The sequence below is a fragment of the Alosa alosa genome, chromosome 10 (assembly GCF_017589495.1).
Source record: "Alosa alosa isolate M-15738 ecotype Scorff River chromosome 10, AALO_Geno_1.1, whole genome shotgun sequence".
Classification (NCBI taxonomy): domain Eukaryota; kingdom Metazoa; phylum Chordata; class Actinopteri; order Clupeiformes; family Clupeidae; genus Alosa; species Alosa alosa.
The window spans coordinates 14,677,387-14,695,761 of NC_063198.1; the positions used below are offsets into that span (position 1 = coordinate 14,677,387).

At 44.0% G+C, this 18,375-nt stretch overlaps 1 protein-coding gene across 2 annotated transcripts in view; it reads left to right on the forward strand.

Moving 5' to 3' along the window:
• LOC125301968 (cadherin-22-like) overlaps positions 1-18,375 on the forward strand; it is a 143,206-nt gene that overhangs the window by 52,925 nt on the left and 71,906 nt on the right. For both annotated transcript variants that reach the window (XM_048254869.1, XM_048254870.1), the window contains 2 exons: positions 11,810-13,012; positions 17,904-18,198. In XM_048254869.1, the coding sequence (XP_048110826.1) occupies positions 12,782-13,012; positions 17,904-18,198 (526 nt within the window). In that variant the 5' untranslated portion in view covers positions 11,810-12,781. The remainder of the gene's footprint in view (positions 1-11,809; positions 13,013-17,903; positions 18,199-18,375) is intronic.

Below are 18,375 nucleotides of genomic sequence, written 5' to 3' on the forward strand. Positions count from 1 at the left end.
CAATGGAGATTAGGCTGTTTATGCTTCAGAGTATATTTCTGATGACAAGAGTTTTTGGTGTGTCACCCCCAGTCTCATTGCGGCCATTGCTGTCATTTCAGCTCTGCATTTGAAGTTGTCTCAGTCAGCTGTGAACAGCAATCTAGACTGACGCCGGAGAGAACACTGCCTTTGCGCATATGTAGCGCGCTGGAGCTTAGCTTAAATGATCTTAATGAGGAAAATGAAGAATCTCTGCTGAAATTTTTTGAGTAACAAAGGAAAATGTTGTTATTTTCTTTTCAGTTTAAATGAAAATCTATGTTAGAGCCACCCAGGACTGAAGAAATGAGGTGAAAAGGTTCACTAGTTTATGTATTTGGCATTTAGTATAATTGGAGGGGGTGGGGGGTGTTACAAAAAAAATAATTATCACCCATGGGCATTCCCAGACTGTGCCGATGGATTTCTTGGAAATGCTTGTTTCAGTAAAGCATTCAGACACCTCAGATAACTCCACTCAGCCCTACACTTTATGGAAATCCTATGAATATTCTAAACATTAAAATAAAGAACAAAGTAGTTGGTTGCATTGTAGTTGGTTGCATTCATTATCATATAAGATTTGTGTAATAATACATTATAATAATGTATTGTATATTGAATATGTTACTTGTCTTAATCATAGAAGGTTAGGGGAATAGCTATCTTTTTATATTGTGCTGATTATATGTACTGCCACATAGTAAAGTATATGTGCAGAAGAATTTCCTAGCATGCCTGTTTGAAGGTTCTTCTATTTTTCATTTTTATCGCTCTTCACAATGAATTACAGATTCACAATCTAATCTAATCTAATCTAAACAATGATTTACCAATAGCAGATCCACTCAATTGTATTCTTACCCCTGCCCCTGAAAATACTTGACAGCATGCACTTGTTTTGAGAATGAAATAAGATAGTTCAATGTGACAGTCCACGTGAGGTCATCTTCTTGTATAAATGGGTTCCCGAGCTGCGAAGGAACAGTTGAAAAGTCATCCACGGCTGGACTTGCTGGGGGATGAATTGAAATCTCACGGCCATGTAGCCTTTGGGAGTCCCTGGTGTGCCCAGATGATGTAGTGCGGCTCGGCGCAGTTGTGATGCTGTTTATGTTGATAATAGTGGTAATACAACAATAATGATAGGCCACAGGAATTGTTGGTTCCATCCAGGCCTCTACCAAGTCCCCATTGCGCGCTGATTACTGTGCTATTGTCCCAGCAGGTCAGATGGCTCTCATTGAAGACTTTTGATTTAGAGTACTAAAGTGTAAACCCCGAGCATTTTATTTCCTTCTCCTGCATTCGGGCCCCTCGGAGTGTGGGAAGGAGCAGTGTGGGTGTTTTTGGGGTGGGGGGTTGGGTGTGTGTGTGTGGGGTGTAGTGCTGTGGGGTGGTGGGTAGGTGCTGTGCTTGTGTGAAGAGGTGGAACTCTAGTGTTTATTAGTTTAATACAGATACATGAGGTTGTGGCACCTCCATCTTGTGGTCCGCGTGCCGACAAACCGTGCCCAGGTTCTCCCTGACAAATGGCACAAGTGGAACACACATACACCGGATGTGTGTAGATGTTATTAAGGCTTTCACTTGCTTGCATCACTTCTCTAGAGTACAAAGTAAACAATCAGCATGGTGCAGTAAGTAACTGAAATCCACCAATCTCACAAGAGGTGTAACCCCCGACAGCTTGGGCTTCCACTTTACCCAGACCCTCCTTACCAAAAGCACTGGTATACCCAGGACATTTACCGATATTCTCTCTCTCTCCGTCCTTTCATTTTCTCCTTTCAAGATTGCAGAGTTAAAATGTTCAGGGGAGGGAAAAAAACTTCATTTGGAAGATTAATGTGATACCTGCTAATGAGAATATGTTAAAGGGGACACCATTCAGAAGCAGAACTGCGCTTGATCACTCACAGCAAGGGTTTGATTGAGAAAGGTATTTGAAAATGTGTCTTATCCCCGAGGTTTGGGCATATTGTAGCTATTTTCAAAATTCTCTGTGATGCTGAACACTTTCAAAGTCTTTCTCTGGCTTAGTTGCCTTCTCTGTTGCTGAGGTTCCTTTGAAGTGGATGAAGCATCAATCCAATTGACAGAGAAAGGCTTTAGTAGTTATTCTGTTTTAAAGTGTAACTCTTCAGTTTAAGGTATCCACCTAATGATCCCATAAAGGTGTCACATTATTGATTTGTCAAGGACCTTGCATTGCCATTTTTTAAAACCAGATGGAGGCATGACCACTCTCTAATTACCCTTCTTTTATCCGTTTATCATTTCCTATCTGTCTCTCTATGCCTGTCTTTTTCTGTCTCCCTCTCTCTGACTCTCTGCCTTTGTCCCTTTCTGACTGTTTCTCATTCCCTCCCTGTTCCTCTATGACTCTGTATTGTTATTTTTGTCAAATCTGGCAGTTTTAACCCAGAGGCCAAATGCTTGAATGAATTTATTAGCCAATATTGTAATGAGGAGTTGTGTAATGGGACTGTCAGTCAAATCAGGTAATATGTGGGGCTGTATTTGTGCATGGATCATTACCCTAACTCCCTGATGGAGTCAGAGGTACTTGTAATGTATGTTTAGAAAGCCTTTTATTTATAGATTACTGAGCTTATGCTTACCGTGTTACACTCCTCTGTACTTAGTTAGAACTGCTGTGTGCTGGCCCCCATGTTGCAAATTAAATATTTCTATGGCCTGGGATTCAGCATGCAAGCACAGTGTTCAGCAAAACAGCTGCAGGACTGGTGCTGGTAAACTGTTTTCTTTATCAGTCTGATAGATTCTGATTAACTATTCGGGCAGCTGTTGGTGACCCTGAATCGCCCACTCTCCTCTGGCAGAAAAAAAAGATGCGTGTGTGCTGTTTGCGCAAATGCTGCATGTTAAACGCATATAGCACTTTTCCAAATGTGTACGCACTGTCAGGGGACTTTAGGAAAAGACCCGGAGGCTGAAATTCCACCCGACGGTCGAGGTTTTATTGTGTCAGATGCGATGCGTCTGGCATGCACGCAATCAGTTCTTCACCGCTTCTGCTCCTCGCCGCCGAGCTCCGAGGGGTCCGATAGGAGACGTGGGGGCAGTGTTAACGACTTCTTCGAGAGTTCACAGTTTGGTCGGACGTATTTATCTCCGCCGTACACGCCATCCGTGGGATGCTTCTCTCGGGGGGTGTCTGGGTTTTCGCGGGTTGTTGCAGTCTCTGTGTCCCAGGAGCCTTGTTAGAATTGGGTTGGGGCTGTCAAAATATTTATAGGGTTTGAAAATGTTGGTTATAAAGAATAGCACAACATGCATAAGGGCCTCTCATGTGGATAACTCTGCTACGGAGGTTTGCTGGTATGCAGGGGATCGTCAGTTAGTTATTGATTTGTGAAATGGCCATCTGCGATGTGGGAAGTAGTGTTTTATGTCAGCCTATCATGTAAGCCTGCTTGCAATGTGCTGAGATGGTGTATTTGCAGGTTAATCCAGAATCAGATTGTACTGTGGCAATGGGGCAGAGTGGATGATAGCATTATAACCATTTGTGGAAAGTCACTGAAACTCCAGGAAAGACTGCAGGTAGATCACAGATTTCTGTTACATTTTTCTAGTAAAATGATAATTGCATTATATTTATCTCATAGACCATTTGTGGAAAGTCACTGAAACTGCAGGAAAGACTGCAGGTAGATCACAGATGTCTGTTACATGTTTCTAGTAAAATGATAATTGCATTTTAGTTATTTCATAGTGTATATGACTTTCAATGATGCAGTGCAAGAGCTATTGTAATGGCCATTGCATTTAGTTGATTTTTATTCTCCAGTATTTGCTTGGTGGAGCCACAGGGTACCCATGTTGCATCTCTGTGACTGAGGCACACACAGAGTGAAATCTGATAAGGTGTCTTGTGATAGTTTCAGTTCTCAGTGAACTCGCTCCTGGCCCTGGAATGTCTGTTCACATAAATTGTGCTCACTAAATTGCATCTTCATTCTACTGAGGTCATACATGGTTGTGTTTTTGCTTCAATTCCTCATCTCGGGGGCAAAAGGATGAATGCCGGCACAATACATTTCCTCTCCGCATTGTGTTCTATTTTTTTCTCTCCCCCTCCCTTTCTCTATGTCTCTCTTTCTTTCTTTCTTTCTTTCTTTCTTTCTTTCTTTCTTTCTTTCTTTCTCTCTCTCTCTCTCTCTCTCTTTACCTGAAGTTCCAGGCACGTTGTGCCCAATACAAGCTAGAGTGAGGTGAAGCACAAAGCATGTTCGGAAGCGGCCCTGGTGACCGTTTCCATCCCTAATGGGAATCTTATGGCTGAGCGCACAGCGGCCGGGATGCATGGTGTGGGAATGAGAGTGTTCCAGCTGTGTGGCTGACATGTAGAAAATGAACTGCACTGTGGAAGGTGGGAAGAGGTGAAAGGGAAGGGAGGTGTGGGGGGAGGGGTGGTGGGGAGGGGGGGCTATGTTGGGAGTGGTTGGATTGCACGGCTAGGTGCTGGGTAAAGTGAGGGGTGGTGAGTGTGTGGCACAGTGGGATTGATGTTGAAGTGGTCAAATCAGCAAGGTGTTCTTTTTCCCTCAGTCAGAAAGATACTGTTTGCTTTACCACGGGATGTTCCATAGATTTAAAGTTGTTGGTAAAGTTATTGCCGAAAGACTGCTTCAAGCAGTTTCCACTAATTGCATAGTTTGTAATTTGGCTCGGATATAGTTTTCCCCCAATGTGCAGGTCAATACTTGGAACTAAAATGCCTACCAGGTGCTGGCAGGTTGTGTACAGAAAAGCCCAATTAAGCAGCTTTTGTTTCCCCCTGTGTTCTTTCATCTAGGAATCTGAATGGACTTATTCTGTGCTGGGAACCACAGCGATGGCTCAGCTGGTGTAAATAACGCCACAGAGGAAGCCGTGCATGGGGGCAGTTTGAGTGTAATTTATCGATGCTGGCCGTGGCGGAAATAAGCACGACTTTGGCTGGTTATCGCCGCCGCTTTGACAACTGACGTGAGTGCACTAGAGTGATGGCTGCTAATTAAAGGCTCATAAGAGGGGGCTCTTCGGAGATGGCAGGCGCCTGCCGCTCCGCTCATGTGGATCGCTCTTGAGGGAAAAGGGCGGTGGGGGTGGATGGGTGTAAGGGAGAGTGGGGGAATCCGGAGGCCATGCTGCTATTCCGTTTTTTTTTTTCTGTCCTCGTTTCGGCGCGAGTGCTCCGAAATGCCTTGGCAGCAGTCGGGGCAGACACCTCACTCGCTCGCTCATTCGCTCATTGCCCGTCCACCCGCCCGCCCGCCCGCCTGCCTGCGTCGGCCTCGGCGTCCCCTCCAGTGGGTATAGACAGCTGTCAGCTGCCTCGGCCGCGTCCCCTGCCTGTCAGTGTGCCTTTGCCAGCGGGGGCCACGGAGCCACAGCCTGGTCTGGCCCGGCCTGGCCTTGCCTGGCCTGGCCTGGCCTTGCCTGGCCCAGCCTGCCTGCGTGACCATTGGCCAGAACCAGGGGTTGGCCAGCCACCCATGAGATGAACGATTGAGTAATTGTGCAGCTGGCAGAGAGCGTGGTGGGCAGTGTGGTGTGAGAGCCAGCAGTCACGAGCGCCCGGTGGGGAGGGGGGTGGACGAGGAGGTGGAGGCGGCGGCAGTGGGGGTGGGGGTGGGGGTGGCGGAGTGGATGCCGGTAGTGCTGGGGAGGGTGGCGGAGTTGAAAATAGGAAAACAGAGGGAAAAAATGAAAGCACTGAGAAGAGAGGAAAAGAAGAAAAGAAAGTTGACAGGCAACACAGGAAGACAAAGTGAGACAACTGAATCAACACAACAAACAGAGGAACAAGGAAGGAGAGAAAAGAAAGAGAAGGAACAAACACAGAGTAAGCAAGGATGCAAATTAGGAATAAATAAATAATTAAATAAATAAAGGAAAGAAAAAGAAAGAACTGTAAGAAATAAGGAAAGAAAACGTTTAACATTTGATCCCCAAAAGAGAAGAGACACAACAAGAGAATGAAAGGAAGAGAAAGGTGACAGGGAGTGCAGCCAGATGTAGAGAAACAGTGGGGGAACAGCAAGGGGTTGTAGAGTATAGATGTCAAAGAAAGAGGGACCGAATGGTGGAAAGAGAGAATAGAGAGGGCTCATGAGGACTGCTGGGTAGGAAGGTGCTGGAGACTCTCATAGCCACTCTGAAGGGAATAAGAATGAGAGGGAGAGAGACAGAAAGAGAGAGAGAGACAGAGGAGAGCGTGAGAGAGAGAGTGAAAGAGATACAGAAAGAGAGATAGAGGGAAAAAGACTTGGGAGGGAGGCAATCTGCAATTAGCTTAATTAGACGACCAGCTTTAGCAGGGCTGTGACAATATATGTCACCTCTCATTACATCTCGTAAGCAAACATGGAGCTTACTTTCAGCCGACGCTCCATACAGGCTTCTGTATGTTTTCCGTCCAATATTCCAGCTACCGCGTGCCAATGCCGACTCTACTCCCCACTCCCACTTGCGTCGTTCGCTCGCCCTTTCGTTGCCAAAAGGAAAAGAGCCTTTTGGACAAGGGAGTACGTTTCACTGGGCTCTTGTTCCAGACTATAATAGCCGGTCTCAAGAGTGCCAAACGACCAGCCAAATGGAAGATTAGCACACATTTTCACAATATTTTCCTCTAATCCAGGTGTGTTCGTGTTTGTTTAGGGAGCTCTGCTCAATTTGTGTGTTTTTCATTTGTTTGATTAATGTGTTTGATTTTGTAAAAGCATCACATGACCACACTCGGTGGTGCCGAACCGATGATGCATGTTAGTTGCTTTGTGTGTGTTTTTATCAAGAGTGCATAGCCAGTGTCAATGGAACTCTACATTTGCACATGGGAGTTCTCTATGCTGACACTTGACATAGAAAGTTAACTTAATTAACTTTAAAGGAATGAAACTTTGAAAATCTGTAGTGGTATTGCAATGGAATTATGGGGACATGCAAAGATGATTTGATGCTATTTCAGTTCAATTCAGCCCATTTGATTTCTCTGATCTCCAGATACTTCCAATTACATATTACCAATCAGTGTTGTTTGATGGCATTGTTTTTACTATGCTAAGCTCAGAACGAAACAGTCAATCTAAGACCGTGTTTGACCATTGCAATTTCACAGCCTCACTCAGAGCATTCTGCTGCTAAAGCAAAGTGTGTTTTTGTGTTTGTAAGCTCAGTCTTGTGGTTTTCTCAGTTTGACACAGGCTCACACAGCCAAGCAACTGTGACAAATTGGGATTTTAGATGGCAAAATAGCCCTTTTTTAATAAGCACAGAATGGGAATTTGACTCTGGTGGCTTGGCTCACTTGAATGAGCAGACTGTCTGAAAGTCCTTGTGGGTCCTGCTTTGATGATCGCTTTCATCCATCAGATATGAGATGGGGGATCATGCAGGGCTGGCGTTCAGCAAATGCATAATCGAGAGGAAGCATCAAAACAAGTTAAAAAAAAGAGAAAATCTCAAAGGGACATAACTTTATATCACAGTAACTGGGGGTTATTAGTTTGAAAATATCAGCTGCTGAAGATAGTAATCAAGCGTGCTGCTGCACAGGAGGAGGAGTCCTGTCCAGTGATATCACAGGGACACCAACTACGGCTGGATGCGTGGCTAGCAACTGCCTCTGATCACAGTGGCCTACTGTGCTAGTTGTGTGTGTAGAAGGGGATCAGGACATACTGGAGTCCACAGAGAAGACAGGAGAGAGAGGGAGAGTGACAGAAGGAAAGAGGAAAGGGAGAGAGCGAGAGGGAGACCGAGGGAGAGTAAGAGTGACTGAGAGCCTGTCCTTCCTCCCGTTGGCCTGGAGCCCATCTTCTCCATGGTGATCAGTCTTCGGTTGTTCCGTGGGTGCCAGCTGTCAGCCCCCCACCCTCCCCCTCCCCCAAACCAACCCCTCCACCTCTCAGTCCTTGCGCTGCCCACTGATGAGAAGTAGCAGCCATGTTTTATAATCAATCCGCGACCTAATAGGTCACGAATGGCCGCATGAGGCTTGCCAATAGTGTTTTGGGTGGGGAAAGGGATGCCTTATGACTGTATCTGGCCGCCTTCACTTCTGCCGCCACCACTGTCACTGGAGCCCAACCACGGTTGGTAATGTTAATTGACACAACGCTAATTAGCCCTGGCCGTTGACTCCTGGCCAGAGCCGATTGAACGCTACAAGTCTGCTTCCCCTCAGCCAATTTTTTTTCTGTGTACTTGCTAGGCCCTCTGCATTAATTACAGTAAAAAAAAAACACTTAATAAGACATGTAGGGAAGGAGAATATGAGAAGGAGTGTGTGTGTGTGTGTGTGTGTGAAGGAGAGAGAGTGTGTGTGTTAGAGACAGAGAGTGATTGGGAGAGAGAGAGAGAAGCGGAGAAAGTGAAAGAAAAAGAGAGTGGGAATGGCTACTTTTTCATGAGCGCGTAAACAGCTCAAGTTTAATGGTTATGTCTGAAGAAGTACTTCAGAGGGAGACTTTCACCCCCCAAAAAGTATTTGATACAAATGGTCTTTAATTAATCTTGCACACATGACCGAGTGTGTTTAAAAAGATCTGCCGGAGAGAGGACCGGGGTTGTTGATTGCCTGAAAATGAATTAATCTTCATTTCTTCCTCTAAGTACTTTGCCTTTGAGGAAAAAAAGGAGAATAAACAACATGCGTTAACTTGAAGTTTACTCTTGTGAAACGTGAAAGTGCAAAGTATGGAAATATTGTTGAAAAAAATGAAAATAAAAAATCTTCCCGTCCTCACTGCTGTGGAATATTACTCATTTTCCTCTTTACTGTTTACTTGTTAATTTTGCATGATTGTGTCTTACATACATACATATTTTAGAACAGTTCTGCTCTGTATTTATCTTATCTCTCCATTGGTTAAAAGACATACGGGAAGAGGTATTTTAGGATTGTAGGCTGAATCACTGGCTTTGCTTTTTCTCCTTTAAATGTCATACATGCCATTGCCATTTAGCGTCAAAGCCTGCTTAGGCTCAGAGGTCCAAGGAATCATCATTGTTACTGAAGCTGGGAGGAAAAATAGGCTACAGTGAAATACTCATGTTTATGATGTGTCCAACAGCGTGAGGAAACAGCAAATATCAAATATAAATAAATAATGTGGCAGCTAATTCTAAATGTCTGTAAAATTCCACGGTCCACAAAAAAAGTGTGATGTTTGTAAAAAAGATACACCCCACACTGCAGTCAAATGTTACTATTGGTCAGAACACCTGTTTAGTGTTCTGGCTTGAATGATGTTGGTCCTGTTAATAGGACAGATGTTGATTTGGAATGAATGTGACAGAACTGAGAGGAGAGTTACCATCTGTAGTTAGGAGTGGCCAAAAAGCCAGTCAGAGTGAGGGGTAGAGAGATAAAGGCATTTTATTAGCGCTTGAATAAGATCAAGCAAACAACGTCCAACACAAAAAGCAAACGCTCAAAAATCGTTATAAAAAAGCTTATACTTTCCGGCTAGGCTCTATCCACCTATTCCTCAAATTTACTGCCATTCCTACTTTCATCTTTCATCCATTCTGTTAACATATACAGTAACTTAGTGCAGTCAGTAGGGTAACCTGAATATTCTTCCATTTATATTACTTTCAAAATGTTGACAATTCAGCACTCAATAAATATATTTCACATACGGTAAGTTTACTTTTACATGGCTTAGGATGTGTGGGACACTGTCTTTTCCTCAGACTACCATCATATGAAACCACTTCAATCAGTACAACGCAGCTTCGGCCAGAAATAGAAAACCGAATTCCAGAATGTCTGAAGTGTCTTAGTGACATCCATTGTTGGCTCACAAATGAGGTGGACATAGTAAAGGACAAATCTCAGCAGTCTATCACTAGGCCTCTAACGCAGAGAACAATATACAGCAAACTTAGGGTCAAACAATTTTCACGTGCAGACAAAGACAATACAGGTAAATATATAGGAATGTGGCCAGCACCATTCACAACAAAAAGGGCTACACACAACAATCACTTAACAAACATGTCACAAGACAGACCCTGAAACAAAAATACAACACTCCTTACTAAATATCATTTATGCAAATACAAACATCCTAGAGACTTAGCCTGCACATCAACTCTTAGCAAATACAAACATCCTCAAGATGTTCTTGGGCGGTCGCATCACCACTGTCACAGCAGTTTGTAAATATCATATTTGCTGCACCAATGTTCTGTACGAGAAAATAGTGGACATGAAAGTAACGCTAGACAACTTCCAAATGACGGTGACAGTATTGTCGTAAAAGCTTTGTGCTGCTTTCTCTATGGACTGTACCTTGTATTTTTACACACACATTACAAGATTTTAGATGACTGTGCTGTTGCCTCTGTGATGTAGAAACCAGGTCACTTGTTCTGTACCAATGCAACATAGTTTGTATTTTTAGACAAAGTAGTGTTGAAATTCCACCAAAGCCTGAAGTGATACAATAGGTTAAATACCTAGAGGTGAAGAAAAAGATTACCTCCTGACTCTTAAGTCTGCTGCCCTTGAGGTTGTGACATTTTAGCTACACTAAATGGTGTGTGTGTTTGTGTGTGTGTATGTTTTTTTTTACTGTGTGGAAGGTTTCCCAAAGACCATTAATCACCATCTCTCCCAACGCGCACTCGCCCTGCGACGGAGCCCTGGCTCTTATCAGCTCCTCTACTCTCTGTCTCACGTGCTGTTTGTTTGAAGTATTAGGAACCGTTGCTGCGACGCATCAAATTAATTGATTAATACTTTTATCCAATTAGCGCGCTCGCATGCAATTAATCAGCTGGCCTGCCCCGGACCTGTGCGGCTGGGCCTCGCACACTCACACTGTGCCCGTGATGTATCGCCAACCGCCTCCTGTTCCCAGCACACCTGACTGGGTCACCTGTGGATGCCATTGCTCTCAGCCTGGGTGTATTGTTGGGACTCCTGCTGAGAATGGCTCATACCCCAGGAAAAAAAAGAGAGGATTTATTCTGTAGATAACACTGTGGTCATGCAAATCTGTTTCTTGATGTGGTATTCAGCTACAATGTATGGCATGTTTAAGCTAAAGAAAATGGACTGGTAAAAGTTTGATTTGCCAAGCACTATTGTTTCATATTTCCTGATCTCTTTAGAAGCTTCTCACATAGTATTACATTCCAGTAGTATTTGGAAGGCTGTTTAAGCTTCCATTGAATGCAGATGCATTAGAGAGTTGTCAGTTTACATACAGTGCCTTGCCATACATTATGAAGTGCAGTTTCTTCCACAACATTATCACCAGTGCCACAGTACTAACATTTAAACCAGCCATCTTCAAATCTGGCCAAAGCTTGTTGATCATTGAACTCAATAGCCAATCAAATACAACCTTCCCCTCCACGCTCCTGAGGCCTTGTTGATTAGCTGGAATTGTTTCCTATTTGCAGAACCAGCGAGCTGTACTATGAAGCAAGGTAACTGGCTAACCTGGGCATAACCACTGATCTCAAAAAGAACACTGCAATGAGCAGCTATTGTTTCTAAAGTGACGTGTTGTTTGGAGATCAGTGGTTACTCCTGAAGTTACCTGGGTAAACCATTAACCTTGCTTCATAGTATACCCCTCAGGACTGTGCCCAGACACATTATTTTGAGCACACACACAGGCAGCTCAAGGGGCATGAGGAGACTTTCACTGAGCTCAATAAAAAGTGGATTTTCTGTCAAACCCCTGCACCTTTGATTGGGCAGTCACAATCACAAACTCTGCCACTAATATGGTATGTGTCCTCTTTTCTGTTACAGGGGCAAAAATAATCTTGGTCCTACCAAAGCCTCATGGATGTCACTCATTTGCGGAAACACCCTCAAGAAGGCCTGAAGAAGGAAAGGGAGGTGTGGATCAAGGCTCCTCAAAGACTTCAAAACAGCAGGCCTCAACAAATGTATTTGTTCCAGATGCAGCATACATTTCATGCCTCTTTCATGCACTTTGCATGCATTTCATTATTCTAATTGAGAACAAAACAACTATTTCAGCAAGAGAGATCAACATCAAAGCCACAGCGACAATCTGTAATTCTCTCTTGATACTTGCATATGGACATACAGAGGATGTTTCTGAGAAAGAATATTTACTTATCCTGAAAGTACTGCGATTCCTCTGAAATGGATCTTAGGCACATTTCTTTCAGGCTGTGGAAATTAAAAAAATCCTTTCTGACATTTAATGGTATTTACTGACAAATTGACATATTTTTGATTTCTCAGGGAGAGAGAAGTGACAGTCGGTCCATTTTTATTCTTTAAGCAGAGAGAAGGCGTGATTTAAAATAACATTAGTAAAAACAGCAAACTGAGAACATGCCTTGTTTTTGTGGCTCTTTGAACATAAACAATGCTTCTTACTTCATAATGCTTTGTGTTATCCACTTCCTCAGTATAGTTTATGAAGCACATTTCAGTTCGTCGATAAGTTCTGAGAAAATGTTAATGGAGGGCAGACAAGAAGACTAAACACTGAGAGGAAACTGCGGCGCAAGTAAACTTCACATCAAAAAACAGATTATTTTTGCACACATTTCCTCTTCTGAACTTTATCAATATGCACAAAAAGCTGTAAACAAGATGAGAAGAAATCTCCAGGAACTATAGCATAAAGGGAATATTTTTTCGCTCACTGACTTTGGATCTTGCTGGGGTTAGCGGTGGGTCCTCGGAGACCTCTCCCTCGTCTTGCCTGAGGTGTCTCTCGCCCCCACCACATGTAGACCTGACATGGCTCCCTGTTGGAGGCAAGGGGCCTCTCTGCTGCTAATGACTCTTTGGCTTGTGCATTGCTTCAGCTGGGGACAAGCCGAGACAGTAAGGACTAGCAATGTGCTAACTGGGCCGGGGTCCCGGGACCAGGCCGCCATGTCCCACGAGCGGGTGAAGAGAGGATGGGTGTGGAACCAGTTTTTCGTGGTGGAGGAGTACACAGGAACAGAACCTCTGTATGTGGGGAAGGTAATGTGCTTTTCACCTTGTTTTCCTCCATTTCTTTTGTCTGAAAATGACCTGAGGCAACAGAGACTAGAGGCTGGGGATTGAGAGAAAGAGAGATTGTTATTACTGATAGTGATGTGTCTAGATTACTGTCTAGACACATTAGTGTCAAGGAAATACATGCGGCAAGATTGAACTGAATGCAAATCTACCGTGCATGATATAACATGATTTACGTACTACCAACAGGAAAATAGATTCAGGCGACATGTATGTGTCAGCATAGCCTTGGTTAGCTCAGATGATCTTCAAATGTAGCCCTAAACCCCCACACACACACACTTGCATTAACTTCCCGTGTTCCACCACTGTTAGAGAGTACTAGTCCTCCTGGAGTGGGCCTGAGCTAAGACCAGCACAGGAGGAGAGACACGTTTGGGAGTGATTCATTGCAGGGAGAGAGCGCGTAGCAGGACGATGGGACTGGGTGTTTAAATGGGACTGCGTGGTGGGGGGTGGAGGTTGGGGGGGGGAGAGAGAGAGAGATGATTTTATTAATAAAATTACCGAGAGTTATTGCACCCCATGAAGCCAGGGCACGAGCCAACACTATTAATAGAGCCTGCTGGTGTTGCTGGACTCATCCATCGCTGAGGGTATCAAAGGCTTTAATTAGGACAATATAGGATTAAATACGATCGCCATGCCTTTTATCAGCAGTGGCCATTTAGAACAGGTTCTTTTTTCCCCCTCCTGGTTCCCTCCAACTCAGCAAAGATGCCAAGACTGCCCCAGCCATTAATTCAGCAATGAAATATGATTTTCCCTAAATGGTCACTCACCGTGCCATAAACTGGCAGCTTTGTTCAACACATTTGGATAATGAATTTTCATGCCCTTTTAGCCGACCTACTGACCCCCCCGTTCCTATCCTCAAATGTTTATTTGTTCTCGCAAGAGGACAAAGCTTTAATAATGAAAAATTGTAGGCCTGCCAGCAGACCCCCCTCCTTCCACAATTTTAGCTGATTTCAAGTTATTGTTGTTATTGTTTTCATAACTAGCCCAATATAGTCCAATAACTTCTCACACATGTGGGGAGCATTCACATAAACTACAAAGAACCCATTTAGCGCCTTGGTTAATATGCAAGACATTCTCTCTGAAATTGTAGCTGCCTGACAACTTGTGTGTGTGTGGTTAGCATGTGTATGTATTTGTGTGCTGTGATGCATTCCTTGTTCTGCCCCCTGCCCCCCCAGCCTTTCTCTCCACTGACCACCCCACACCCACACACACACACACATATCCACACTCACAACCACACACACCCACCCACACACACACGCACGCCGCATCCCCCTCCGTAGTGAGCTCTGGTTATTCTTCACCCTCCTCTCCATCGACCTCTTTCTGTCACAGTGTACATTGCCAGTTTCCAAAATGCTGCACAGCCAGATAGTGTACTGTAATACAAAACAGGTGTTTTGACCACTTTCCTTCCCCTCAAATTTTTATGCATTTTTTTTATTTTAATGTCCTTGAGGACATAGGTTTGTTTTAAGTTACCTGACTTCATAATAGAGAATGGTTGGGTGAGGGGTTTGTTGCGGGGTAGTGTTTAGGACCTTGTGTTATTCATCTTTTTTTCACATTATTGGAAGAATCCTTGAAAATGGGTTTGCTTAGCTACAGAAGAGGAGATCTGAACAGACAGCTGAATAGTAGCACCTTATAAAGTAAGGAGTTAGGTATAAGGCCAGCTGAACGCTACAGAGATAAGTGAATTGGAGTTTGTTTGCGGATCCCAATGGTTCAGACTTGTAGACAGAGAGTTTCAAAGACCTTCTGCAGTCTATAGGGGTAGATTAGCGGCTATGTGTATATATATTGCATGTTCGCATTCACTGATGCTTTTGATTAGTTGTGACAGAATCAATGAAAATGTCAGTTAAGCTACTTAGTCAGGGTTGAATGATGTCATTTTTTTTTCTTTACCTGTCTGGAGTTGTTATACAGCTAACGGTGGTACTTTTGCCTAGTTTGGCTTTTGTTTTTATCTTTTCACTCTCAGTGTGCTTAATAAATAATGGACTGTCATTTGTGTTATATTTTCGGCTACTTCCACTGGTTGACAGACTGGAGCTGAGCACTTGAAATGACTGCTATATTTAATGCTATTCAAAACACATTTATACAAAAAAAAACGAATAAGGAGAGACATCTGTATCAACATACAATTAGACTTATCTTGCTTTCAGTAAAGGGGTTTTGATGTCTTTGATGTAAGTAATACGTAATGGCAGAGTAATAAATAAAGCCTGTGCTTTGCATTCATCATAGCTGGAATAGTGCCACAGTCAGATGTATCAAGATGATATAGAGGTCAGTGTATTTGCCTAAAGTATTGCGGTTTAAATCAATGAACAACGCTGAAGCTTAACTGTGTATTTTATGTGGACTATTAATGGTATACTGTATGTATATGGCTGACTCAGACTCAGCCCATTAATATCGCTAACTAACAGTAAATCACTCAGTCGTAATGGAGACCTTTTCTCCCTTCCTGGTTTGGCAGAGTGCAATTTGTGACTGACTACCCAGTATGTTGCTGTGCTTATTTAAGACTGAAAGGGAGATGGAGGCAGATGTCCTTCATAGTGGGTGTCCAGGCCAGAGAGTGGGCAGTAAGCTGTGCTCTCACTCGGTCAGGCTGATGACCCGGGAGAGGGAGGTCGTCCCCGGTCATGCAGCAGTCTCCCACCACAGGCAATGGTGCACTGCCATGTGCTGTAGTTGTACGCAAGTGCGCCCACACACACACACACACACACACACACACACACACACACACACACACACACACACACACACACACACACACACACACATTTTTTATGGGTCCCATATCCCATCTTCTGCATCCCTGTGTTTAGTTTATCAGTGCCAAGTGTGTGTGTCTTCCCCAGAAGACTGATTTTCTCTTTAAAGTGGGGTCTGCCTGTATCGCAGCGCGGCTGGTGAACTCCCCATCAAAGGGAGGATATCAGTCTGTCTCTGATATCACCATTGACGGACAGCTTGATGGTTTAAGTTCCCTTGGCCTTGGCCCTGCCACTGGGGAACGAAAATAAAGCAAGGCAAAAGAAAACAAAGCAAAAATCAATTCCGAGACTGCCTTGTATGACACATCGGTTTGAGCAATTTGACACAGCAAACAAATTATTACTGCTGATTAGCCTTGCTCAAATCCTCATTGTTTTGTTGCAAGAAATCTATTAGCAGCCAGGCTGCTGGATGGTTAGAAATGGCAAAGGCGCAGTCGTGTCTGGGGCTGCAGCTTAGCAGGGGGAGCCCTCACTTTGACCTTTGGTTTGATGTCCACAGCTAACACAAGGCCCAGTTACACCAGGGAGGAGTGAGTGATGTTTGGACAATTGGCCCTTAAGGAAGATGTTATCTGTTCTGGGTCGTAATTGCAAGGATGGAAGCGTACTGACAAAATGTTCTGTCTATGTGTGGGTTTGTTAATGCATGTTCTTTAAACAACTGGAAAAAAAAAACATTGTACAAATTTTCTTGCTCCTCTGTTTTTGTAGTCTTGGTACCAAGAATACACTCGTAATTTCATAGGGATAAAAATTGCAGTTAGTGTTTTGAAATTATTTTGGTTCAAACTCTAAGAAACAATCACGACCAAGAACGGGCTTTTGTTTTATCGTGGCAGCACGTCTTGAGATATTGCTCTTCACACTGGCTGGTGGAGGATTTTTTTATATATTGGCACTGAAATATTGATACCCATGCCCCCCAAAAGTGTATATTTTCTGAGTGCTCATTTTATTTGACTCGGGGAGGATTCAAAATGAAAAGGGGAAAAAATGCCATGCGTGGGCCAGGGCTGCATTATTCCCTTCCGTTTTACGACAAATACTTAATGAAAATCCCCAAGGGGGTGATCGAATCCTGTATTTAATTAAGGGTTTATAAAATATTAACAGAGGAGCCCCCCACCCCCCACCCCACCCCCTTGAGTTCACGGCTGTTTGGATGATGGGCTGTGCCTGCACTTTTGAATGATAATGGGAGACAAAGGAGTGGAGGACAAGAGACTAAAATGGGTGATGGAGCCAAAGGCTGTAAGGGGAGAAGGCTGTGAGAGAATGTCTTCCAATCACATTAGTGAGGAGTTTTGGCAGATTTATGGCGGAGGGGATGTTTAAGTTCACTCTCCCCCTCTTGTTCAGACCTACCTTTAGCAGCCTCCGAGAAGAATTTGATCTGATAATTTGAAGCCCTTTTCAGAGAAGGGCATGACATGCTGAAATGTGCAAATTACCTGGCGTGCTGCAGTGCAGTCTGCACTTATGCCTTAAGAGAGAGGTGATGGTGTTTGGTACTTCTATGCTTTTAACAGAACCTTTGGTACCTCTGTACCTTTCACGGAAACTTCTTTTTTTGTTGCTTCAGAATGCTTCCTTGATGAGTCCCAATAGTCGTTTGTGTTAATAATGAATGGGTTAGTCTCTGGAGATTTTTGGAAATGGGCCGTATTATCAAACTTAAATTACTTTAATCATCAGGCCAGTAGTGACTAGTGCAGTTTCAATGCCTTTCTGTGTAATTTCCCAATTTCATGTGACGGAATGTTAACATTTTTGATGATTTAGTTTTATAGCTTAGCTTTCTGGTGCCGTTTCACACAAGTTCTCACCTACTCAGTGTCAGACACTGCCGTGAAACATCTTAATATTTGAGTGTTGGTTATTTTTTTGTAGTGGGGCTCAACCTGGGAAAATCTGTGGGCACCCCACACACACACACACACACACACACACACACACACACACACACACACACACACACACACTCATAGCAAGTGTCACTCACTGGTGTCTCTGACCACCCGCAGATCCACTCCGACTCTGACAACGGCGAGGGCATGATCAAGTACACCATCTCAGGCGAGGGCGCCGGGACCATCTTCATCATCGACGAGATCACAGGCGACATCCACGCCACGCAGAAGCTGGACCGCGAGGAGAAGGCCTACTACACACTCCGCGCCCAGGCCCGCGACCGCTACTCCAGCGCGCCGCTCGAGCCCGAGTCCGAGTTCGTCATCAAGGTCCAGGACATCAACGACAGCGAGCCCAAGTTCCTGGAGGGGCCTTACATCGGAAGTGTTGCAGAGTTGTCACCTATAGGTGAGAAAGCGAATTGCACAGAAAAGGCTCTCAGACCTGTCATTGGGGTAGTTGTGGGGACTTCTTGATTGTGGTCTGAGGTACAGCTTTGATTATTAATGCTTCATTCATCAACTGTCACCTGCTGGCAGCTCTTGTTAATCATCTCCCACAAATAGCAGTATAAATATGTATTGA